This window comes from Penicillium verrucosum (assembly GCF_028828655.1).
Source record: "Penicillium verrucosum strain IBT 35672 chromosome Unknown utg000001l_segment0_segment0, whole genome shotgun sequence".
Classification (NCBI taxonomy): domain Eukaryota; kingdom Fungi; phylum Ascomycota; class Eurotiomycetes; order Eurotiales; family Aspergillaceae; genus Penicillium; species Penicillium verrucosum.
The window spans coordinates 13,828,822-13,854,400 of NW_026643210.1; the positions used below are offsets into that span (position 1 = coordinate 13,828,822).

General features: G+C 51.3%; 7 protein-coding genes across 7 annotated transcripts; 4 read left to right on the plus strand and 3 right to left on the minus strand.

Moving 5' to 3' along the window:
- Positions 1–260: 260 nt before the first annotated feature.
- N7516_005104 (protein HGH1) lies at positions 261–1,562 on the plus strand (the record flags this gene model as incomplete). Its single annotated transcript, XM_057217824.1, has 5 exons — positions 261–281; positions 334–379; positions 431–534; positions 587–700; positions 759–1,562. The coding sequence occupies 5 exons, from the start codon at positions 261–263 to the stop codon at positions 1,560–1,562; spliced, it is 1,089 nt and encodes a 362-aa protein (XP_057079707.1).
- An 809-nt stretch (positions 1,563–2,371) lies between these two features.
- Positions 2,372–5,166, plus strand: N7516_005105 (uncharacterized protein; the record flags this gene model as incomplete). Its single annotated transcript, XM_057217825.1, has 7 exons — positions 2,372–2,603; positions 2,655–3,010; positions 3,056–3,415; positions 3,466–3,619; positions 3,668–4,172; positions 4,224–5,055; positions 5,104–5,166. 7 exons carry the CDS (start codon positions 2,372–2,374, stop codon positions 5,164–5,166), a joined length of 2,502 nt encoding a protein of 833 aa, XP_057079708.1.
- Positions 5,167–5,738: 572 nt separating this feature from the next.
- N7516_005106 (transcription factor IIF subunit TFG1) lies at positions 5,739–7,982 on the plus strand (the record flags this gene model as incomplete). The annotated part of the gene is made up of 5 exons (XM_057217826.1): positions 5,739–7,070; positions 7,129–7,419; positions 7,467–7,534; positions 7,633–7,685; positions 7,750–7,982. The coding sequence occupies 5 exons, from the start codon at positions 5,739–5,741 to the stop codon at positions 7,980–7,982; spliced, it is 1,977 nt and encodes a 658-aa protein (XP_057079709.1).
- A 920-nt stretch (positions 7,983–8,902) lies between these two features.
- N7516_005107 (trifunctional fatty acid synthase subunit FAS2) lies at positions 8,903–14,815 on the minus strand. Its single transcript, XM_057217827.1, has 3 exons — positions 14,122–14,815; positions 9,114–14,053; positions 8,903–9,059 (listed from the first exon to the last, which is right to left on the minus strand). Exons 1-3 carry the CDS (start codon positions 14,639–14,641, stop codon positions 8,949–8,951), a joined length of 5,571 nt encoding a protein of 1,856 aa, XP_057079710.1. The 5' UTR covers positions 14,642–14,815; the 3' UTR covers positions 8,903–8,948.
- Positions 14,816–15,902: 1,087 nt separating this feature from the next.
- On the plus strand, positions 15,903–22,152 carry N7516_005108 (tetrafunctional fatty acid synthase subunit FAS1; the record flags this gene model as incomplete). Its single annotated transcript, XM_057217828.1, has 2 exons — positions 15,903–19,496; positions 19,534–22,152. 2 exons carry the CDS (start codon positions 15,903–15,905, stop codon positions 22,150–22,152), a joined length of 6,213 nt encoding a protein of 2,070 aa, XP_057079711.1.
- Positions 22,153–22,421: 269 nt separating this feature from the next.
- On the minus strand, positions 22,422–22,969 carry N7516_005109 (GFA family protein; the record flags this gene model as incomplete). The annotated part of the gene is made up of 3 exons (XM_057217829.1): positions 22,422–22,621; positions 22,678–22,840; positions 22,904–22,969. 3 exons carry the CDS (start codon positions 22,967–22,969, stop codon positions 22,422–22,424), a joined length of 429 nt encoding a protein of 142 aa, XP_057079712.1.
- A 321-nt stretch (positions 22,970–23,290) lies between these two features.
- Positions 23,291–25,402, minus strand: N7516_005110 (tRNA (guanine26-N2)-dimethyltransferase; the record flags this gene model as incomplete). The annotated part of the gene is made up of 1 exon (XM_057217830.1): positions 23,291–25,402. One exon carries the CDS (start codon positions 25,400–25,402, stop codon positions 23,291–23,293), a length of 2,112 nt encoding a protein of 703 aa, XP_057079713.1.
- Positions 25,403–25,579: the final 177 nt, after the last annotated feature.

Genomic DNA, 25,579 nt, shown 5'->3' on the forward strand with positions numbered 1-25,579 from the left:
AATAACTATAGATCATTAGTGGTATGGCTATTATTGGATTAACTACTCCTATCCTCTTAAGATTGCCTATATCTATATAGTTACATATACTTGTTTTGTATTACAAATCGTAGAATAAGACCCCTTGGGAGTTATCTCCACGCTTCCAGTGACGTCGAAAACCCCCCACTTCCGCGGGAAAAAAAAAATCTTTGAGATTCGACAATTTTGGAACACACATTCAGGTGCCCTTCTTTTTGGCTTATAGATTATACTTCAATATGCCGACCGAACTTGAAGAGGTGCGTCCCTACGACCTACAATATCGATTAGCTCACTCACATCTTTCTATAGCTGGTGGAATTCCTGCACCATGGCAACACCCAAATCAGACAAATCGGTACGACAACTCCTCTCGCGGCGCGCGAATATATGATCTAACAGCTCATAGCTTGTGAAAACCTCGTCGGCTTCTCCACAGCCCAGCCTGACTTGTTCAAGCGCCATCAACTCCTGCCCGTCCGCGATTTGAAGCTTCTGACCCGTGATTACACCGTGCGTTATCTGCGATCATGGGGGGTGACTTTCGACTGATAACTTTGTATAGCCCATTGCGAAGAATGCATTGACCATCCTGGTCAACTTGTCTGCTGACGAAGAGGTGTTGAAACTCCTCGCGGAGGATGAGAAGTTCATTGAGACCTTGCTTGCGAAATTGACAGTGAGTTATCTCGGTCATACCTGTGGATAGCAATGGGGCCTAATGTGTTCGATCTCAGAATCCCAATGAACCCAACGCCGACGAAGTGGCCATGCTTTTGGCCAATCTCGTCAAATCCGACAAACTGCACGATCTGTTCTCACTCAAGCGCAAAGCCCCCGAATCCGTATCTACCTCCGAGAACGCAATCGATCAGGTGATGGACTGCTTCGTGAAGGGTGCCGAGGGGGATCTCAACAAGCACGCCAATTATGATTACCTGTCATACCTGTTTGCCGACCTGTCCCAGACAGACAAGGGCAGGGCCTATTTCACCCAACGCCAGGAGTACGATGGCGTGGTCCCCATCACCAAGCTGACAGTCTTCACGGAGCACAAGAGCGATATCCGCAGGAAGGGTGTTGCATCCACAATCAAGAATGTGGCTTTTGAAATCGAGTCGCATCCAATGCTCTTTGACGAGGATGGCGCCAACCTTCTGCCTTACCTGTTGCTCCCGCTTGCAGGTCCAGAGGAGCTGTCGGACGAGGATACGACGGATATGCTGCCAGACCTCCAGCTATTGCCGCCCGATAAGCAGCGAGACAGCGATACCACCATCATCACAACTCATCTCGAAACCTTGCTTCTCCTGACCACAACTCGCGAGGGTCGTGATAAGATGCGAGCAGTCAAGGTTTACCCTTTGATCCGCGAAACCCATATGCATGTTGAAGATGAGAATGTGACAGAGGCATGCGACCGGTTAGTTCAGGTCCTGATGCGAGATGAGGAAGGTGAAGGTGAAGGTGAAGGGGAGCCCGAACAACCTCAAATCGAGGCGCCTCAAAACGAGGATGAAAAGGTTGTAGAACTGTTTTAAGCGATTAGATACCAAATCAATTGTACATAAGGAAGTGCAGGTTATCCAACACTGTATATTATTCATTGTTGTATATGATTGTAATATCGTACCTTGTACGGAGTATGCAACCTTTCGTTGGACAGCCCTGGAGGGAAGATAAATCTGCCGATGTAGGTGGGGCAGTCCAACCGCCGGGGGGGGACGATGGGTCGTTTTTCACCACACTACGACCTTAGTCCTCCACTAGCTCTGGGATTTTCACTCTTCTGATTCCTCAATGTCCAGATCGATCTCGAGCTAATGCACGACCTAACCTGAAATACTGGAAGTATTTCATCATCCCCCCACCATCACGTCGGCCAATATTCCACTGCGGACGCGGAAGCTGTCTTGCCCCTCGGCCCCGAGGCGCAAGTGGCTTCCCGCTGAATCGGATCGAACAGATTCCACTTTCGATGATTGTGCGAGCGACAATGGGAACTACCCCGAAATCGACAATCTACCACCCGACGTGAATATCGACACTGGGATTGTTCAGCGCTTTCGGGCCTTTATGTCGCGCGCCCCTCTTCGCTCGTCGCCCATCCCGGGTGCTCCCTCTTACGGATCATTGCAAAGCACAAACGACTCGGAAGAGGATATCCCGGTTCCTCGTAGTCAAAAAGTTCGCGGGGGGGTTACAACGCGCGAGCTTCGAAAATGGCATTGGAAGCTCTTCCAACGTACAAGGGTCTACCCCGAGACGTTCACATTCCTCTGTCAGGAGACGAAACAGCTTCTATGCAGAGAGAAACCGTCGGCCTTCATCCGCTGCCTCCGATGTGGGAATGGGTCCAGATTCAAAATACTCGTTTGCCACTGGATTGGCCGTACCGGGTAACCCGGTGATGCAAGAGACACCAGCGTCTTCGCCATATATGACAAGTGATGATGAAAATATCCTCGACATTGATGATGATGATTCAAAGTCCTCGAGTGAGGATCCTCCAGATAATTCGCCGTATGCCCAAGTACGAGCTTCGGTCCCGGCGACGGACGATATCTCCCTTTCTATTAACAGTAAGCTTTCTTCCAGATATTCTTTCTCTATGTATATCTAATGGTTTCTAGCACCTCGGATGTGGATTCTCTCTTTGTTATTCTCTTTGACGGGGTCCGCTGCCAATCTTTTCTTTTCTTTGCGCTATCCTAGCGTTGCCATTACCCCAATTATTGCCCTTGTTCTAGTTCATCCACTAGGCAAGTTTTGGGATGTGCTCTTTAAACAAACAGGTGACCCTCTCGAGATTTTCGAGAACGGATCCCTTCATCACCGGGAGTTACTCTCTGGCGAGATCGATTCCCCCCCTGTACCATTGGCGTCCCGAGTCAGACTTTGGGTTGCCCAGGGCCGTTGGAACGAGAAAGAGCATGCTTGTGTCTATATTAGCAGCAATGTTTCCTTTGGATTTGCTTTCGCCACTGATGTTAGTACACCCACGAAGTATTTGTGACGAAGCTGACCAAGACAGGTTATTGTCGAGCAACATAAATTCTACAACCAGGATGTCCCAGTTATATATCAACTGCTGCTCATCATATCCACTCAGGTTTTGGGATATGCATTCGCGGGTCTAACTCGACGATTCCTGGTGCGGCCATCGGCTATGATCTGGCCGGGTACACTAATGTCCACTGCAATGTTTTCCACAATGCACAAGTCTGTCAATAAAAAGGCAAATGGGTGGAGCATCTCCCGATATAAATTCTTCGTCATTGTGTGGGGAGGAGCGTTCCTCTGGTATTTTGTTCCAGGACTGTTGATGCCTGCTCTAAGTTATTTTAATGTGATCACTTGGTTGGCACCCAAAAATGTGGTGGTTTCGAACTTGGTAAGACATTCATTCAGGTCATTTTCTGCTGCTTCGACTGACTCTTCTAGTTTGGTGTTGCCTCTGGCCTTGGGATGTTCCCCTTGACCTTTGATTGGGCTCAGATTGCCTACATTGGCTCCCCATTACTCACGCCTTGGTGGGCCGCAGCCAACATCGTGACGGGACTGGTGCTTGTCATCTGGATAGCCGCTCCGATACTTTGTAAGATATCCCAGTCTTATCTCATTTGACTCTGCTGACCGAACGAAGACTATAAAAATGTTCTTTTCTCTGCATATATGCCCATCGTTTCAACGGCAGTATTCGACAATGCTGGGCGACCATACAACGTGAGCCGCATTTTGACGACGGACTTTTTGTTCGATGAAAAGGCCTATCAAGATTACTCCCCGGTTTATCTCCCAATTACCTATGTGCTGTCTTACGGTGTTCAGTTTGCTGCTTTGACATCCCTCGTCACTCACACCATTTGCTGGTATGGAAAGGACATCTGGCAACAGACTAGAAAGGCTTTTGAGGAAAGACGAGAAGTTCCAGGCATGGAGACGTACCAGCCCCTTCGTGGCAGTAATGCTACGATTCGACAGAGTTTTGAAATCCCAAGGACCAGTTCGCATGCACCAGGCCAGGAAATTCCATTGGGTGGGGAAGATGTTCATTGCCGCTTGATGAGACGCTACAAGGACGCTCCTCTCACGTGGTACCTGATCGTGTTCATCTCTATGCTCGCCATTGCCATCTTCACAGTGGAATAGTATGTTTCCCCCTCTCTTTTGCCTTTGATCGCAGCTGACCCTAGCACAAGTTATCCCACACACCTACCTTGGTATGGGCTACTCTTGGCTCTTGGTATTACCTCTTTGTTTTTCATCCCAGTGGGCATCATCATGGCCGTCACCAATCAACATAGCAGTCTGTATCTGATCTGCCAACTCCTTTGCGGTATTGTATTCCCGGGAAGACCTGTGGCGAACATGATTTTTGTGACCTACTCATATATCAGCTCTGCACAAGGGATCAAATTCTCCTCGGACCTCAAACTTGGCCATTACATGAAGATCCCACCACGAATTCTGTTTGGTGTCCAGATGATGGCGACTTTGGTCTCAAGTCTGACCCAAATCGGCGTGCTGAACTGGATGTTCAATTTTGTCCCGGGACTTTGCACCCCGGAAGCTATCAATGGTTTCAATTGCCCCATTGCTCGAGTTCATTTCAACGGTAGCATTCTCTGGGGAGTCGTTGGCCCCCAGCGCTTCTTTGGCCCAGGAGGGCTATATCGTCCGCTTGTCTGGGCCTTTTTGATGGGAGCCGTCGCCCCTCTCGGAGCATGGCTTCTAGGGAGACACAGCAAGAAGAGCTTCTGGCGTATGGTCAACTTCCCTATCTTGTTTGGCAGTCTGAGCTGGATACCACCTGCAACCGGGCTCAACTTTTCCATCTGGGGCCTTGTGTGTTTCGTATTCAACTATGTGATCCGCCGAAGGAGGACCGCATGGTGGGAGAAATATGCAATGACCTTGTCGGCCGCATTGGATTCTGGGTTGGCATTTGCCGTGGTCGTTGTCTTCTTCGTCTTCATTTACCCAGGCTGGGTCGATGGTTTCAAATGGTGGGGGACGGAGATTTATAAACAAGTAAGTTCTTATTCTTCTGGTTGTTTGATATCTGCTAACAATGTCAAGGGCTGTGATTGGATTGCTTGTCCATACAAACCACTGGAACCGGGTCAGCGATTCGGTCAGTAGAGTTTGCATCAATTGAAATGATACAGAAGCTACCAGTAAATACGCTACATCTAGTACCTATCCAAATAGAAAAGCAAGAATGGTCGGCCGCCCTTTATGCAGCCTCTGTTCTTGACGACTTGGGATTTGGATTATCTGAAAATGTAGTGGGCTTGGTAGACTATTAGAGGCATTACAATTTGGATGAACTATTATGTGTTGGACTATTTGTAATCTTTTAGGATAAATTTTGAATATGACTACGATGTATTCCTTGGTTGTAGAGGTGATCTTTAAAACCTTGGAAGAGCCTCAGAGTGCACAGACCACACGGCCCGGAGATCTTCCCGAGTCACGTGTTATCCCAGCGGGACGGGTAAATATTTGCTCCGAGGTCTACCGTCATACGTCCGGGTCGCTGTCTCCAGCTCTTTCAAAGTGGCTTACCCATCCCTCACTCTTTTTTCAACCTGCCCCTCTTTTCGCAACACAAGAAAGGCAAAGGGTTACATTTGTTCCGCATTTTCATCCCTAGCGAAATTCGTCGCGTCGCCTTCTACTACTCGTACAACTCTGTTTTTCACGTCGGCAACATGTCGACTCCAACGAATCCCTCGAATGCTCGCACCCCAACTGGGCCAAATGGCGCACCGGTGATGAGGATGCGTCGTCCCAAAGCAGCTGATCCTTTGGTTCGACCGAAGAGAAGGCCTGCCCCCAAACCAGCTGGCGCCACTCCCGCCGGCAATGCAACAGCCACCAAGACACTTCCCTCGCGGCCGTCCCACCCCCAGGCAATCTTTCCGTCCGAGCGACCTATGCTTGAGCTTTCAAACAACCACATGTCATCGAATGGGTTCAGCGGTCCTTTGCTCAGTGATAAGTACGTTGATTATCCGGTGGTGACGACAAAGCGAGCTCTGCTGGAGGGATTGAAGCACCACGTCGCGCGATTTGCCTCGAAGAAAAACGTCGACCCACGAGACGAATCACAATTTACTCGACCAGTCCGACTTCACCGCCGCGACCCACGTTCACGGACTCACGACCCAAACTCGGGAAGGTCCGAGATCGATGGCCAACCAATGGATGAAGCTGAACGCGAAGCCTTTGATGCTCGCAAGGCCGCACGTGAAAAAGAGCGTGCTGAGAACCTTTCCCAAATCGCTCCTGCCCTCGGCTCTACCTCGAAACGACCAAATGCCCCGAAGCAGAAGACGCAGCAGGTTTTCAAGTCGGATATGACCCCTGAAGAGATTGCACGAGCTCGGATCAAGTACGAAGAGGCCTTGCCATGGCACCTGGAAGATTTCGACAATCAGCACACCTGGGTCGGAAACTACGAAGCAGCTCTGTCTGAAACACATGCAGTCTTTGTCCTCGACAACGGAAAGATGAGAATGATTCCGGCCGAAAAGTGGTATAAGTTCAACGCCAAGAGTAACTTCAAGGCTTTGACCATTGATGAAGCAGAGAAATTCATGGCCAAGAGGGTGAAAGACCCTCGATGGTTCATGGAAAAGCAGCAGCAGCTGGAGCAAGAAAAAGAGTTAGAAACATACGCCAAGCAGCGCAAAGTCTACGCTGGAAAACAGGGTGCAAATATTGGAAAGGGCGCGGGATTGGAAGCTGGAGAAATGGATTTCGAAGAGGATCGATTTGCCGATGACGAAGAGCATGATGACCTCTTCAATGAGGATGAAGATGCGAAGGATGCCGAAAAGAGAATCAAAGAGGACCAGCTTAAGGCGAATGTGTTCAATCTGAAAGACGAGAAGGAGTATGACGCTGAAGAAATGCGAGAGAGACGTGAACGAGAGGCCCGGCGTGTGTTGGGCAAGGGTGTGCGCAAGGCTCTGAAGAAGAGAGAACGGAACTTTGATTACAGCAGCGGTTCGGACGTCAATCCTTACACGGATGAGGAGGTAGGTTTTCACCCATCTTCGACCGCAAACCCTAAGCTAACTTATACAACTTATATAGAGCTCCGACGACAGCGAAACCGAACGGGCCAAGGAGGAGGAACGCAAGAAGGCAGAAGAAGAAAAGAACCAGAAAGAAGCGCTCTCCTCCAAGGGAACAAACACTCCCTCCGGTCGACCCAAGCATACAGACCCCCTGAAGAAAGCTGGAGCTGCTGGATCCCGGAAAAGGCCTGGATCGCCAAACGCTTCCGATGCGAGCGGCACCGATACATCTCGAAAGAAGGCCAAAGGCATGCATCTCCCTGCGTCTCAACCTCCATCGCGTCCGATCTCTCCATCCGCTTTGCAGGTATGTACAATCATTCTCCTTTAACCAATATATATTGATTTATTTAGGGCAAGAAACGCGTGCGAAACATTGCTGGTGGCGCTGGATCTGGCAGTGATGTCGACACTGGCGCCGGGTCTGGAGCTGAAATGACCGAGGGGGCAAGATCAAGAAACTGAAACTCAACCCTTCGGTTTCTCGTGGTGGAACTCCGCAAGGGTCCCGCGCCGCAAGTCCTTTGCCTCGACTCTCCGGAAGCCGTGCCAACAGTCCCGACGGCCCCAGAGGTGAGTGCCGAGCAAAATCCCTTTTCGATACAAGAAATAAACTAACCATCTATCTACATTACAGGTCATCGTGTGTCGACTCCAGTTTCTGGAACCCAGACGTTCCCAACGGCCGGAGAAATCCATGCCGCGATCCCAGCATCTGGCATCCTCAGCAGCGACCTCTTGAAGGTCTTCCGTCCTCGTATTGGCGAATCCAAGGAGAACCACCGGAGATTTATTGCCATTGTCAAGGATGTCAGTGTTTACGGAAAGGAGGATCGGATGCTGCGACCAGGTCCCTGGAAGGGGAACTGAGGTCTGCACAAGGTAATTCCAAGTCAAAATCATTTCGAATACTTTCCATGTTTTTTACTTTTATTTCCTATCTGCCATTCGCTGTCCAGCGGACATCTTGTGTCTAGGAACGCTTTAACTATGGACATCTTCTGCAAGCTGTCTCTCCTGGTTGTTCATAGCTGTTCATAAAGAGTACCTACCTAATATCTTTACTATGAGCAACCATCTTTTACATATGTCCCAATGAAAATCCTTACTGGCCTCGGGTCCCTACCCTACCCACGTTTGATGCCTCTGTAGTACACGGTGACTAAAATGAAGAAATATTACAATAGATAGGCTCTTTTCTTGGGAGTAACCAGGAGAAGAAACAGAAGCAACTGGTATTGGAAAAGAGGTGACCTGGGCATACCTACCTAGGACTAGTCAGGATAGGGGATGAAAGGACCCGTGGTTGCCGTATGGGTGCTAAGCCCTTTATGTATTTAAGGTTATCTAGGTAGAACCTTAGAACCTTAGAAGAACATCGTACTTTCCCCATTGTAGACAGACTACTTCCCTTTCTCTTCCTTTCACTTTTTTTCCCGCGTACCAACCTACTGTCTCAACTCAAGATACCGTTACCAAGGGCCACTTGAAGCAGAAGCGCGGAAGTATCTTGGATGGTTTCGAAAGGAACGAAAGCACCTGTTTCAGGGATATTTCACCACCTCTAGCAAAAAACCACCTAACGGAATCTGCTGGGCACCTTCACAATTCCTAGGGAAATTGGAGAGCGCGGTATAGAGAACTTAGGCTTTAAATGATAATTCAAAAGAAAAAGACTTAATAAATATCATCACTCCCATTATAAACACAACGAACCAGGAGACGAAGCTGGTTCGGAATCTAAAAACATAAATCACAATCATTACGTCTCACACCCAAGAGAAAATTTAGTCTCTAGGATCTATATGCGAACAGAATAAGAAAATGCACCGGGCTCTAAAACTGCGAGACCGCAACAGCAACAGCTTGCGAGTCACTGTGGCTGATGCTAACGCTGACCTGCTTGACACCCGCCTGTTTGGCGGCAGCGGCGGCAGCACCATGAAGCTGGAGATAGGTTAGCATTGTTATTGGAATCATAGAGAGAAATCATGCACTTACGTTAACCACCGGAGCGCCGTTGGCATCAACTCCGATCTCAATATCCTTCAGGGCAGCACCGGCACCCTTGCTGTTGACACCCAATGACTTGAAGACAGCTTCCTTGGCACTCCATCGGCCTGCAAACGAGGACTGGGGAGAGGCAGCCTTGCGACAGTAGTCCTGCTCGCTCTGAGTGAAGTTGCGCTCGACAAAGGTCTCGTTCTCAATGTTGACGGAATCGATGTGCTCGACGTCAACGCCGACCTTTGAGTTCTCGGCGGCATTGGCCTTGGCGAGGGACTCGAGAGTCTGGCGAGTGCTTTCGGACTCCTTGGCTTCGGGGCCAGTGGTGGAGTACTTGAGCTCAGAGGTCTTCTTGTCAACCGACACGCGGTAGTCGGGGTTCAGGAAGACCTTGCTCTGCAGATCATCTTCGTAAGGAGCCTTGGTCTTGGCAACGAAGATGCTGTTGTTGATCAGGCCGTTGTGGAAGTAGCGGTAGGCCTTCTTCTGGCGAGCCTCCACCTTGGTCTTGTAGGCCTGGTACTGAGCCTGGTCCAGAGTGGCGTACAGGTACTTGGGGTGAATACCAATAACCTGAGCACCCTTCTGACCGAAACCGAAGGAGGTGACGGAGAACGCCTTCACACCGTCGGTCTGGATGCTGCGGCTGGGGTAGACAATGTAGTCGAACTTCTCCATGACCTTGTCAACGTTGTCAGCGTTGCGGTTGCCGGGAACAAGACCGCTGTCCAAGACCTGCAAGCAGCCGTTGAACATCCAGGCACCGGCGGCACCCTTGGGGTGACCAGTGAGGTACTTCTGGAAGATACCCATCACTGCGTTACCCTTGGTGCGTCCAAGGTGCTTCATCTGTTGGCAAATGACATCGGACTCGTTCTTGTCGTTTGCGACAGTCGAAGTACCGTGGAAGGATGCGATATCAATGTCGTCAACTGTAAGACCCCAGGTAGCCATGGCACCACGGAGGGGAGCAATGCGAGGATCCTGCTTCCAGAAGTTGTTACCCAAACTGTATTGGGCATCCTTCTCCTGGCGAATGGCTTCGCGCTCAATGTGCTGAGCACGCTCCTGCATGTACTCGGCCTCGTTGAAGGTCTCGTCACTCTGAGCCTTCATGGCATCAGCTTCCTCCTGGAGGTACAGAAGCTCGGCTTCTTGCCATTCGTTGATCTGCTTCTTGCGAAGATCCAATTGACGGCGACGGTACTTAATGTCCAACAGAGGGGACGGGAACTTGCCGGGGTTCTCGCGAGCGGTGGTCAGGACACCCTGGCCAGGAGCGGGAACGGACCGTCCGATCTTGTCAGTGGCGGTCGTGCTGAGGGCAATGATACCGTGGATGGGCACACCCATATCGAGAGCAAGCTGTGCGGTCATGAGAAGTTGCATACCGCAACCCTGGGACTCCATGAAACCAGCACGAGTGGTGGTAGTGGGTCGTGACATCTCTTGCGGGGTTCGACCATGGGCGAATTCATCTTCAGCGTTGCTAGTGGCCTTCATGTTGGCGAACTCGTAAGAGCCCTCCTCCTGGAAGTCATCGAAACCACCGACGAAGCAAACGCGGGCCTTGCCCTCGGCAATGGTCTCGTAACCAATGTCCACAGACTCAACAGCTGTAGCGCAAGCACCGACGGGGGTCTTAATAGGACCGGTAGAGGACAACAACAGCATGTTAACCCAGGCGGACATAGTGTTAATGAAGGACTCCTGCAAGATATCCTTTTGCAACGGCTTATCCATAAAGCGATCCTTGTACATTCCACGCAAAGCGTGGGTACCACCAATACCCGAACCAATACAGTTACCAACCTCAGACAGGTGGACATACTTGTAGAACTCGTAAGGGTCGGTGATACCGGCGGAAAGCATAGATTCAGCAGTGCAGACCAGAACAAAGAGGGTCACAGGATCCACCTGCTCAATAATATCGTCGGGAATACCATAGCGGCTGGCGTCCCAACCTGTGGGCACCTGACCGGCGACAAGACGATCGAACTGCAGAGCCTTGGGGATAAGCATGGTAGCGCCCTTGCGAAGACGGACGGTGTACTCTCCAGACTCGGGGATCTCGAAAATCTCGACCTTGTCTCCATGCTCACGCTTGAACTCTTCAGCTGTCTCCTTGGAAGACTCGAAAGGTTCGAGGTCCTCCTGGATGACAATTTCTTGGAGAAGTTGCTTTTTCTTAGGATCGTATCCCTTGAACAACTCGGGCTCGATGAGACGGATACCAGTGTGCTCCAAGATGTGCTTCTCGTACTTGGGCTTGATATCCTTGTCATCAACGGGCTCACCGGTCTTGGCATCAACCCAACCAGAGTAGGCTTGCCCCTTGAGGGGACCGTTGTGGTGCTTAATCAGACCCATGATCCATGCCATTTCAACGCAGCCCTCCAACGAGAACTTGCCCTTAGATTCCATCTCCCATCGGGTACGGGAGTTACCCCAAGGACCGACTTCAGAGAAACCAGTGACAACGACGACCTTGTCCAGGTTGACCATGCCCTTAAGAGACTCATTGAGCGGCTTAACTTCCTCCTCCCAGTCGGGCAGGTTAGGGAATTCAAACTTGATGTTGGCACGGGGCTCGGCAACAACCTTCTTGTAAAGAACGCCACTGTCTTCGCCGTTCACGATCTTGTGCTCGATGGCGGTCTCCTTGATGACAGCCTGGCGGACATCGCTGGTCTCCATGATGTCGGTGCGAAGCTTGGTCATCAGACCCTTTAGATCGGGAATGAATTGCAGACCACCGTTGAGATCAGCAAATACCGGGTCCAGCTGGCAAAGGTTGACGATGGCCGGGGACATCAGTCCGAGAAGGTTGAAAGCCATCTCCTGCTGGGAGAATGTACGGACGCCAAGCTTCTCGACGCCTTCGGCGACCATGTTATTGCCGCTCATCAGACCAGTACCACGGGTCCAGCCAATGACCGCACCACAGATGGTGAGGTAGTGGCCCCAGTTCTCCGAGTACCAACGGTTGAAGAGAGTCTCGAGGGCAAGCTTGGACTCAGAGTACAGGCCATCATTACCGAAGGTGCCGTGGTTGGGCGACAGGGGCAAGACAACTTGAGCGGGGCGAGTCTCGAAGCCATGAGCTTGCTTTTGGGTCTTGACCGAGCCCAAAAGACGGAGCAAGTTGGTCAACATGATGCGGTGAGCAAGCTCGGACTTGGAATCGATAGAGTCGATCTCGCGGCCGTTCTCGGGGATGGCAGCGAAGGGAACGACGAAGTCCAAGTCCCAGCCAAGACCCTTTTTAGTATCGTAGATGTAGTCAACCAAAGCCTCAACATCCTGCTGGCTACCTTGGTTGAAAGGCACAACCACAAGCTGGGAACCACGAGCACCGTAACGGGCGTACATGGCCTGGTAATACTCAGTTACCTCGCGCGAGAAGCGACTGGTAGTGACAACGACCTGAGCACCACCGCTGATCAGACCTTGGAGGACCTCAGCACCGATGGAACCGGCACCGGCACCGGTCATTAGAACGTTCTTGCCCTGGAAGCTAAGGCCGTCCTTGGCAGCTGACTCCATCACATTCAGATAGATGCCAGTCAGCTTCTTGTTATAATCCCAGCCGTGGTCAGTCTTCTTCTTCAGGTGCAGGAAGGGAATAGTTTCCACTTTTCCAGGGCGGGTGGCAGTAGTGCGCTTGGCGGCACTACGGCCGCCCTTCTTGGAGTGGCCGTTCTCCTGAGGGATAATTTGGCTCTCATTCATGCCAAGAGCGTGAACGACGTCCTTGTACAAGGCATCGAACTGGATCTGCGACGACTTGGAGAGACGATGCTGCTTGCGAATGAGCTTGTAAACACTCTTCAGGTCGTTCTGAACCTTAGTGCGGTTGCTGTACTCGGAGATGGGGCCTCCCTCAGCCATGTGCTTGACGTAATGCTCAAGCTTGCGAGCGCTGGTGCGAGGAGTTTCCTTGTAGCCAATATTGCCACGGGCATCGATGGTTGTTTGGGGACCAGTAGGCACAGCGACGTCCTTGTAAACTGGAGCCACCTCCAACACTTCGCGACAGTTCTCAATAAGCTGCTGTCCAAGTTCCTTGGCCAACTGATATGTCTCTCCGCGCTCGGTTGGGCAGTTGTCGATGTGGTACTGCATGAAGTCGAGGAGGAGGGGGTTGGAGCGGTTCATGATGCGGATACACTGACTGACAATTTCGCGGTCCACCACCTGCAGGCGACCAAAGATGATATCGTAATACATGCTCAAGGCATCTTGGCGAGCCCAGTTCCATGAAGAGTCGTAAACACGGGCCTTCAGCTGATCGAATGATGGCTCGATGCCCGAGGCGTAGAAGTCACCATGCTCTGCTTGCCACAAGTCCAGCTGAGCCTGCAGCGCTTTCTGGGTCTCTTGAGATGTCACATAGGCCTTTTCACCACCACGGAGGTCCATCTTGAGGTAGCGGGCAATGATCTCAAGCTGCTGCTTGAACAGAGCTCGTTGATCCTTGGTCAGAGCATCAATGGCCGCAGGGTCCATGACCATGCCGCCGCCGGCACCGCCGCCGTCACCGCCGGCAACCGGAGCCGAAAGGTTGACTCCGGCGCTGGCGGCATACTTGTTGGCTACGTCGTCGAGATAAGCCTTAGCATCCGCTTCCGATCCAAGACGAGCAGGGGGCTCCATGGTGAGAGCAAGCAGGAGCACACCATCCTGGCGCCCGGATCCCAAACCCCAGCGAGTCTCCAAGTATTTTCTAACAGAAGTGATGTTGAAGCCACCGGGCATTTTGGAGGAGACCATTCTGGCGATGAGCGAGGAAGACTGCTTGCCAAGTTGACCGTTGAATGTGGCTTGCATCGAGGCACCCAACTCATCGAGGGGAACGTCCTCGGGCTTTTCGGGCGTGGAACCGAATTCCTTGCCCAGGTCACCTAGAATTTCATTTTGTAATGTGGACTTGCCTATTCACGTGTTAGATGAGTTCTTTTTTTTTTTTTTTTTTTTTTGCAGGGGATCTGGCTGTACTTACCTCCAACAAGGTCCTTAATGGCTTTTGACAATGGAACATCTCCCAGGCTCTTCTTTAGCTTCTGAGCAACCAGTGTCCGCAGGATATCGACTGCTGTGACCGGGACATCTTCCACTGAGGCAGCGGGGCCTGCATTGGGGGGTGGCGGAGGGGCTCCAGCTGCAGGAGCGGCAGCTGGTGCTGCCGCAGGGGCACCTGAGGAAGCGGGCTCTGCAGCCACCTCTGGTTCTTCCTCTACGGGCACGACATCATAGTAGATCTCACTGGCATCCTTATTATAGCAGAGAATCTGACGCTGGACTGAAGTGGCAGCATCATAGGCCTCGTACTTAGAGGCTAGTGTCCGCCGAGCCATTCCTCCAAGGGTATCTGCGGGACCAATCTCAACAATGCGCTCGGTGCGCTGTTCGGCGAGGATCACATCTTGGGTCTCAATCCATCGGACGGGGGAGGCGAATTGGTAGGCGAGCAGCTCCACCAACAAGGTGTGAGCGAGCTCTTGTTCAACTTCCGGACGCATGATAGAAGTAATGGGTATCAATTGATTAAACAGAAGGACGAAATTAGGACAAATGTCCGAGTTTGGGGGCGCGACAGAGTCGTCGTAGACTGCCCAGTGGAGGAAGGAGTGAGTAGGGAGGATGAGTTGAAGAAAAGTAATAGGAGATAATTAGAATAGGAGTCAATCCTATGGATGAAAGGTATCAGTGAAAGTCCCCAAGAACAAATGGATTGAACCAGAAAGAAGAAGGGGAAAAAAAGGTGGGAAAGGAAATGGAGCACGGAGATAGATGTGGTATCAATTAATACCGGATGGTAATTTTCCCAGTTTTTATCATCGAACAATCTAAAACGTACCACTCAACTCTATACTCCGTAGACAACGATGGAATTGAAAAGATGATAATCGGGGAATAGGAAGAGTACTAATGTTGATTATCCATAGAATTATTAAGTCACTAAAAAGCGAGATTCGGAGGAATGGGGAGGGACAAGGTCAAATTGGTGAGGGCGTTGGGGGTTCCAGAGCTCCCGGCCGAAGGATCTGACACTAAGCAACGATTTGCCGCATTGCGTGGATCATCTAATACTAGCTAGGAACTGGGGTCAGGGGATATACAATCACTATAGAGCGTCGCTTGTTATGGTTGGGTTGTAAAGAGGAATCCCAACGGGAATTACCAATCAGCCCAATGAGATAGATAGATTAGATTTATGCTCTTATAGTTAGATACTCTTATAGTTAGATATGTATGTATTACTACAACAGTTGTATATAAAAAAAAACATGAAAAAACCATAAAACATTGAAAATAAGTACAAATTACAATACAGGTGTAACACAGTGTACTAATTCCCAACGGGTTCAACCCAAGTCAGAACCCATTGGGGCGGGTCTACTATCGCGCTAAACCTCTTTGAGCTATCTGCAGTTCAACCAGAGAGACCTTTTTTTTCTTTCCCTATTGCTTCGTTCCCCTTCAGGCTCAATTGTGCTCTGGACCTCTTTTTCTATTTTATGTGTATATCTGTTGAAAGTGTGTCCCTTTACTTTTCTTTATTCCCTTGATAATACCCCCCTCTTCCCCCACCCCTTTTTTTTTACTTCAGACCTTCAAAGACTGAGGTCTTCCAGTGAGTTGACCCCCTCCACACCGTTTGATGTGTTGTACTTGAAATCTAACAAGGGAAACAGGAAACCCCTCTTCAATTTTAGGGTCCCTCTGGTCTTTTCACTCTTAATCTTCTTCTATTCCTTTTAACAAAGAGAGAACCACATCATGTACGGCACATTGACCGGTCCCCAAACCGGTATCAACACTCCCCGATCCTCTCAATCCCTCCGCCCTCTTATCCTCTCGCATGGGTCCCTCGAGTTCTCTTTCCTCGTCCCTACCTCGCTTCACTTCCATGCATCGCAGTTGAAAGACAGCTTCACTGCTTCTTTACCCGAGCCCACAGATGAATTGGCCCAAGATGATGAGCCATCATCAGTGACCGAATTGGTCGCCCGCTACATTGGCCATGTGGCCCACGAGCTCGAGGAGGAGGACGATGCACAGGGCAACTACTTGGACGTTCTGAAGCTCATTTTGAATGAATTTGAACGTGCCTTCATGCGTGGTAATGATGTTCACGCCGTGGCAGCTGCGCTCCCCGGCATTGCTGCCAAGAAGAACCAAGTCGTTGAGGCCTACTATGCCGGGCGAGCTGCGGCGGGCCGGCCCACCAAGCCCTACGATTCAGCCTTGTTCCGTGCGGCATCCGACGAGGCCGCGGGTATCTACTCTGTTTTCGGTGGTCAAGGCAATATTGAGGAGTACTTTGATGAATTGCGCAGCATCTACACCACGTACCCTTCTTTCGTCGAAGAGCTCATTACTTCTTCCGCCGAATTGCTCCAATCACTCTCTCACGAACCCGAAGCTAGTAAGCTCTACCCCAAGGGTATGAACATCATGAAATGGCTGCAAGATCGGGATGCACAGCCCGATATCGATTACCTGGTGTCCGCCCCCGTGAGTCTGCCATTGATTGGTTTGGTCCAGTTGGCCCACTATATGGTTACCTGCAAAGTCCTGGGCCGCCAGCCCGGTGATATCCTGGAACGCATCCTCGGTACCACAGGTCACTCCCAGGGCGTCGTCACCGCTGCCGCCATTGCAACCGCTACCAGCTGGGAGTCCTTCACCATAGCGGCCCAGAATGCCCTGACCATGCTGTTCTGGATTGGTCTGCGCAGTCAGCAAGCCTATCCCCGCACCTCTATCGCCCCGTCCGTTCTCCAGGACTCGATTGAGAATGGCGAGGGAACCCCTACTCCCATGCTGTCCATCCGCGATCTATCGCTCGCCGCCGTTCAGGAGCACATCGATGCCACCAACCAACATTTGCCCGAGGACCGCCACATCTCCATTTCTCTAGTGAACAGTGCTCGCAACTTTGTGGTGACTGGTCCTCCCATCTCGCTCTACGGTCTGAATGTTCGCCTCCGTAAGGTCAAGGCGGCCACCGGACTTGATCAGAACCGTATGCCATTCACCCAGCGGAAGGTTCGCTTTGTCAACCGTTTCCTCCCAATCACTGCTCCTTTCCACAGCCAGTACCTTGTTTCTGCCTACGACCGCATTCTCGAGGATCTGGAAGATGTTGTTGATATCTCCGCCAAGTCCCTGGCGATCCCCGTCTTCCACACCAAGACTGGAGAGGATCTGCGACAACTAGGCGACAAGAGCATTGTGCCCTCGTTGGTTCGCATGATCACCCACGATGCGGTCAACTGGGAGAAGGCCACTGTCTTCCCCCGTGCAACCCACATCGTTGATTTCGGCCCCGGTGGCATCTCTGGTCTGGGCGTTCTGACCAACAGAAACAAGGACGGTACCGGTGTTCGGGTCATCCTCGCTGGTGAAATGGATGGAACCAATGCAGAGGTCGGCTATAAGCCAGAGCTGTTCGACCGTGATGAGCATTCTGTCAAGTTTGCTGTGGACTGGGTTAAGGAACACGGCCCTCGCCTGACACAGACATCTACTGGTCAAACCTACGTGGACACCAAGATGAGCCGTCTGTTGGGAATCCCCCCTGTCATGGTGGCTGGTATGACCCCCACCACCGTTCCTTGGGACTTTGTGGCTGCTACTATGAACGCCGGTTATCACATCGAGCTGGCTGGTGGTGGCTACTACAACGCGAAGACGATGACGGAGGCCATTACCAAGATCGAGAAGGCTATCCCTCCTGGACGTGGTATCACTATTAACCTGATCTATGTCAACCCCCGTGCGATGGCCTGGCAGATTCCGTTGATCGGTCGGTTGCGCGCGGAAGGCGTGCCGATTGAGGGTCTGACCATTGGCGCCGGTGTGCCATCTATTGAAGTTGCCAATGAATACATTGAAACTCTTGGTATCAAGCACATTGCCTTCAAGCCTGGCTCCGTGGATGCGATTCAACAAGTCATCAATGTTGCCAAGGCCAACCCTAAGTTCCCCATCATCCTTCAGTGGACTGGTGGCCGTGGCGGTGGTCACCACTCCTTTGAGGACTTCCACCAGCCTATCCTCCAGATGTACAGCCGTATTCGCAAACAAGATAACATTGTGCTTGTTGCCGGCAGTGGCTTCGGTGGTTCGGAAGACACTTACCCTTACCTCTCGGGTACGTGGTCCGCCAAGTTTGGCTACCCTCCTATGCCCTTCGACGGCTGTCTCTTCGGCTCCCGCATGATGATCGCGAAGGAGGCACACACCTCTTACAATGCCAAGAAGGCAATTGCGGATGCTCCTGGTGTGGACGATGCGGAGTGGGAGAAGACCTACCAGAAAGCAACAGGTGGTGTGATCACTGTTCTGTCTGAGATGGGTGAGCCTATCCACAAGCTGGCCACTCGTGGTGTGCTGTTCTGGCAGGAGATGGACCAAAAGATCTTCAAGCTGGACAAGGCCAAGCGTGTCCCTGAGCTGAAGAAGCAAAGGAACTACATCATCAAGAAGCTGAATGATGACTTCCACAAGGTCTGGTTCGGTCGCAACGCTGCAGGCGAGGCTGTGGATCTGGAAGATATGACTTATGCTGAGGTCGTTCGCCGCATGGTGGACCTCATGTACATCAAGCATGAGTCGCGATGGATCGATCCCTCGCTGAAGCGCTTGACCGGTGACTTCATCCGTCGTGTCGAGGAGCGTTTCACTACAGCCGAGGGCCAGGCCTCGTTGCTCCAAAGTTATTCCGATATCGATACCCCCTACCCTACTGTGGACAACATTTTGTCTGCTTATCCCGAAGCTGCCGATCAGCTGATCAACGCGCAGGATGTGCAGCACTTCCTGCTGCTCTGCCAGAAACGCGGCCAGAAGCCCGTGCCTTTCGTCCCCGTGCTGGATGAGAACTTCGAGTTCTTCTTCAAAAAGGATTCTCTGTGGCAGAGTGAGGATCTTGAGGCTATTGTCGATCAAGACGTCGGCCGAACCTGTATTCTTCAGGGTCCTATGGCTGCCCGCTTCTCCAACATCATTGATGAGCCTGTCAAGGACATTCTTGATGGTGTTCACCAGGGACACATCGCTGGCCTCCTGCGTGATGTCTACGCTGGCGACAGCACCAAGGTTCCTGTCATTGAGTACTTCGGTGGGCAGCTTCTGAACACCACCGAATCTGAGTTTGACGGTTTGGTTATTTCGGAAGAGCCAAGCAAGACCAGCTTCCGCTTGTCTTCCACCGCACCCCTGCCAGACTTGGACCGCTGGCTCGGTCTTCTTGCCGGGGACGTCTACTCCTGGAGACATGCTCTGTTCTTGGCCGATGTTTTCGTTCAGGGCCACCGCTTCCAATCCAACCCCATGAAGCGGATTGTCGCCCCCCACCGCAGGCATGTATGTTGAAGTAACCAACCCCAATGATCCTGCCAAGACTGTCATCAGTGTGCGAGAGCCATACCAGTCTGGCAAGTTGGTCAAGACCGTCGAGGCCAAGATCAACGAGCAGGGACAGATCAGTCTCAACTTGTTTGAGGGCCGCACCGCCGAGAATGGCGTTGTCCCTCTGAACTTCTTGTTCACTTACCACCCCGAGACTGGATACGCTCCTATTCGTGAGGTTATGGGTGACCGCAACGATCGCATCAAGGAGTTCTACTACCGGATCTGGTTCGGCAACAAGGACGTGCCCTTCGACACCCCCACTACTGCCACCTTCAGTGGTGGCCAGAAGACCATCACTGCCCAGGATGTTGCCGACTTCGTTCACGCAGTTGGCAACACCGGTGAGGCTTTCGTTGACCGTCCTGGCAAGGAGGTCTTTGCCCCTATGGACTTTGCCATCGTGGCAGGCTGGCAGGCAATCACCAAGCCTATCTTCCCTCGCACCATTGACGGAGATTTGCTGAAGCTTGTCCACTTGTCCAACGGATTCAAGATGGTGCCCGGTGCCCAGCCCCTAAAGGTTGGCGATGTTCTGGACACCACGGCTCAGATTAACTCTGTCATCAACCAGGATTCTGGTAAGATGGTCGAGGTCTGCGGCACCATCAAGCGGGACAACAAAGCCATCATGCACGTTACCAGTCAGTTCCTGTACAGGGGTGCTTACACCGACTATGAGAACACCTTCCAGCGCAAGGATGAGGTACCCATTCAGGTCCACCTCGCAACCAGCCGCGACGTCGCCATCCTCCGCTCCAAGGAATGGTTCCGCATGGACGACTCTGACATTGAGCTTCTCGGTCAGACTTTGACATTCCGCTTGCAGAGTTTGATCCGTTTCAAGAACACCACTGTCTTCAGCAACGTCCAGACCGTTGGACAGGTTCTTCTCGAGCTTCCCACCAAGGAGGTCATCCAAGTGGGATCTGTCGAATACGAGGCAGGTGACTCTCACGGTAACCCTGTGGTTGACTACCTCCAGCGTAACGGAACTTCCATTGAGCAGCCGGTCTACTTCGAGAACCCCATCCCGCTCAGTGGCAAGACCGCTCTGGAACTGCGTGCCCCGGCCTCCAACGAGACCTATGCCCGTGTGTCTGGTGACTACAACCCTATCCACGTGTCGCGCGTCTTCTCCAGCTATGCCAACTTGCCCGGAACCATCACCCATGGCATGTACAGCAGTGCCGCTGTTCGCAGCCTTGTCGAAACCTGGGCCGCCGAGAACAACATTGGTCGTGTTCGTGGCTTCCAAGTTTCGCTTGTCGGCATGGTCCTGCCCAACGACATGATCACCGTTAAGCTCCAGCATGTCGGCATGATTGCTGGTCGCAAGATCATCAAGGTTGAAGCCAGCAACAAGGAGACAGAAGAGAAGGTTCTCCAGGGTGAGGCCGAGGTTGAGCAGCCAGTTACTTCCTACGTGTTCACTGGCCAGGGCTCTCAGGAGCAGGGAATGGGTATGGAGCTGTATGCTTCTAGCCCAGTGGCCCAAGAGGTCTGGGACCGGGCTGATCGCCACTTCATGGAGAACTACGGTCTTTCCATTATTGACATCGTCAAGAACAACCCCAAGGAGCTGACTGTCTACTTCGGTGGTCCCCGGGGTAAAGCCATTCGGGAGAACTACATGGCCATGACCTTCGAGTCTGTGAACGCCGACGGGTCCATCAAGTCTGAGAAGATTTTCAAGGAGGTCGATGAGAACACTGCCTCGTACACCTACCGCTCTCCTACCGGCCTACTCTCTGCCACTCAGTTCACTCAGCCAGCTTTGACTCTGATGGAGAAGGCCAGCTTTGAGGACATGCGCTCCAAGGGATTGGTGCAGCGCGACAGCAGCTTCGCTGGTCACTCACTTGGTGAATACTCGGCTTTGGCCGCTCTGGCTGATGTCATGCCCATTGAGAGCTTGGTGTCTGTTGTGTTCTACCGTGGTCTGACCATGCAGGTCGCCGTCGAGCGTGATGCACAGGGTCGCTCCAACTACTCCATGTGCGCTGTCAACCCCAGCCGTATCTCCAAGACTTTCAACGAGCAGGCACTCCAGTACGTCGTTGAGAACATTTCCGAGACCACTGGCTGGCTGCTGGAGATTGTCAACTACAACGTTGCCAACATGCAATACGTCGCCGCTGGTGACCTCCGTGCTCTTGACTGCCTCACCAACCTGCTGAACTTCTTGAAGGCGCAGAACATTGACATTCCCGCTCTTATGGAGAGCATGTCTTTGGAGGACGTCAAGGAGCACTTGGTCAGCATCATCCAGGAATGTGTCAAGCAAACCGAGGCCAAGCCTCGTCCCATCGCCCTGGAGCGTGGTTTCGCCACCATTCCTCTCAAGGGTATCGATGTGCCCTTCCACAGTACCTTCCTGCGCTCTGGTGTGAAGCCCTTCCGTTCCTTCTTGTTGAAGAAGATCAACAAGACCACCATCGACCCCAGCAAGTTGGTCGGCAAGTACATCCCCAACGTCACTGCCCGTCCCTTCGAGATCACCAAGGAATACTTCGAAGATGTCTACAGACTCACCAACTCGCCCCGCATTGCCTCTATCTTGGCGAACTGGGAGAAGTACGAAGAGGGCAACGAAACCGTTGCGAAATAATCTATTCCTGCTGATATCCTCTTTATAATGTTGTGTTTCTGATAGACTTTTTTTTTTTTTTTTTTCATGGGTCATTATGTGATATGTCTCAAAGCCTTGGAGTTTTTATGTGCATGTATATGAGTTTCAGTTTGCATTTTAATACAGTTCTTTTCGATATCAGTTATACTTCCATACATGTACTCTTCTTGCATTTCCTAGAATAGTGCCTGTATTTTACACGAAGATATAAACATCAAGCAATTTACATATTAAACACTAAACTACTGTTATCGCAGTGGCAACATGCCACTAAATTGATCAGCCCCCTCAATGGGACTCACCCACTTCAATCGTTGCTTGGTGTATATCTCCACCACAGGCGTCCGTTCATTCAAAATCCCCTCATCATCAAATATTCCCGCCCGGACGACTGTAGTCTCGTCGGAATCTCCGTTGGGTTTGATCTTCCGTCCAAATAGCGGGGTACCTAACACTTTCATCAGTTGCTTATCTTCCGCAATAGTTATTCAGTATAATACAAACCACAGTCAGGGCAGAAGTAATTCTTAATGGCATTTCCACTATCCGCTGTCTTTGGCACTTCCTTTGGACTTCCGGAGATATTAAGATCTGCACTTTTGATGATGAAATTGTAGCTATAGGGTGTCCCCGTAAGCTTGCGACAATCGATACAGTGACACAGTGCCTAATGGAGAGTAACATTAGATTTTGTTATAACAAAAATAGAATCCTATAGGTTGTACTATACCGATGCTAGAGGCTGGCCAGTATATTCGATTCGAACCTTGCCGCAAAAACACCCGCCAACAGCCATTTTTATGTATTATTTGCTCGAGCGTTTCAAGAGGATGTTAGACAGACAACATATAAATAACTACCTAGGTAGGGCTAATTGGCTTCTGACTAAGCACTTGGTGGCCCCAACAATAAAGGATTGGGCAAGCCCATTCCAACCATTATGATGATAACGCATGATTATATATATTGTATACACAAAAGTACGAATGACAATAATAACACGGAGTAAAAAAACGTCGAGCTTATCACTTTACAATGTACAGTAGGTATAGTTTGACGAAAGAGCATAAAACTCACAGAGACTTTTCTATATATGAACAAAGATATTTGAACATCATTATCGCCCTGCACGGTTGAGAGGACCCCAGTTAGCACGAGGATTGAGCTGGTACCGCACCAGTCGTTTCTTGGTATGCGTAGCAGACACCTCACGGCCTAGAGCCTCATCAAAGACCACTTCAAGGGTACTAGGGTGAGGCCGCGTGAAGAGCTGTGCTGGTGCCTTCTCCTTTTTCTTTTCCGGTGCAGGCTGGGCGTCGGAATCGGCATCGGGGCGAGTCTCTGCAGAAGCGACAGGAGCACTTCTCCAGGAATTTCGCGATCCGGACCGGTAGAGAGCAGCTTCAACCTTAGTGACCAAGTCACTAACATCTCTGCCAGCCTCGACGGCAGACATCAGGTCTTTTTTGAGGACAGACAACCATTGATCTTGGTCGCCCAATTTACGCATATTTTCACGGCTCTTGCTCATAATCGTCGCACCGGCGGTTTCGGGCTTCAAGGAACTCTCTTTGATAGGCGATTCCTGACGGACCCATTCGCGCATGATCTCCCAAATCACCTCCCAGGGCGCATCGGTGCGGATGGAGTTTGGCTTGGTGTGGCTACGAGTGGAGCGGTATCCGAGATGGCTGAGAGCACCGCGGAACTCGTCAATTGGGATGGTAGTGGCGTGGATAACCTTTGCGAGAGCACTGAGGGAGAAGTAGAATGGGTATTTTTCCCGAGCGGCAACATCCATTCGGGGAATGATGGCAGGGTAGGCAGGATCATGCTGGTTTTTGGTGCTTGGCGCGGGTTGTTTGGGACTGGATGGCTCGGATGAAGATGGTGTCAGGTCCAGGTCCTCTTCAAGGGCAGTGGTCAACATGCCCTCAATCCGAGCACAGGTCTGATATGTTTCAGGATCAGCCCCAGGAAGCATGTCCAGGATTTTCTGGATAAAGTCAGGATTGTGTAGCCGACCACCCCACATAGGTCCGGCAATATGTGTTTTCGTGCCGCAATGCTCGCAGTGCGGTCCAGCTGTGGGCCCTTTGGCCAGGCCGTGGTGGTATATGGGGTTTCCCTTGCGGTCTGATCTGGCTTTGGTAGACACAAGGGTTTGCGTTGACCATGCACCACAGCCGGTATCGCAGTTATATACGAGCATCGTGTTGCCCGCGGTAAATTTGACCTGTGCGGGAGATCGGTAGACCCGAACAAAGACGCGAGCGTAAAAGTCGATAGACAGAGACAATAATGGCTCGATGGCCACTCCATATTTAGCTGCTGACATAGCAATGGCATTCAAGATCAATCGCAGACCACCTTCGTGGGAGTGGAGGCCTTTGACGGGGATACCACCATACAGAGAGAATGCTTTTTCCGAATAGCCGGTTGAAGCCCAGACACCGGCATCAGTGCAAGTAACACACAAAAGGCCACCATCTTTGGCTGCTTGCACCGCGGCATCCAGGAACGGAGATGCTGTGCCATATGGATCCAAATCAATGACGTCGAACTTGCTCGCGTGGTCAAGTCCATACATATAAACTCGAGCATCGGCCAGATTGGGTTGAATCGTCTTAAGGTCGTTGTAGTCGATGTTTTTCTTCATGGACTTGATTGCTGACTCTGACAGGTCATTAGCCACGACCTTTGTGACAAATGGAAGCTCTGAGGCATAGCGAAGAGCACGCAGCCCAGTTGCAGACAGAGCATCAAGGACAGTGAAGGAAGCTGCGGGTTGCTCTGGTCGGGCCGCTGACTGCGGTTCTTGATCAGCCAGAGGAGCGGAAAGCGGCTGGTCGTTTGTCTCTGTGCTTTCCTTGGGTTCTGCATTTGGGGCGGGCCTTGGGTTCTCGGTCTGGTCGTCTTCGCGCTTCCGTTTCTTTTCCCCATTGCCTGCCTGTTTCTTCAGCTTCTGAGCCGCTTTTTGCTTCTTCTTGAGGTCGATGATATGTTCTCCATGCGCGCGAATGGCTAGCACACTGAGGTCGCGATTGAATTGTTGAATTGGGTTGTAGAAGACGGATTGCATTTGGTCGTCGGCTTTGAGATCCTTCTTCGTTCCCTTGGAGGCGGCCACTTGGGTAGGCGGGTTTAGGATCTTCGCCAGACCTTCCTTGACAACATGGTAATTGTTTCCCTGGTATTCTACCAGCTGGATCTGAGGTTCTTCCTCCATGACTCTAGAAGTGGAAAATATTCGAGATCGGATCGAGATGGGGGTCGAGATGGGGGTCAAGCTGGGGAATTGGGCAAAAATAAGGGTAGGAATGAGTCGTTGCTTAGCGCATTTCGTTGCTGATCCAAAAATCAACGAGGGGATCATGAGCGAAGCCTTTTACAGCATGTCGCAACA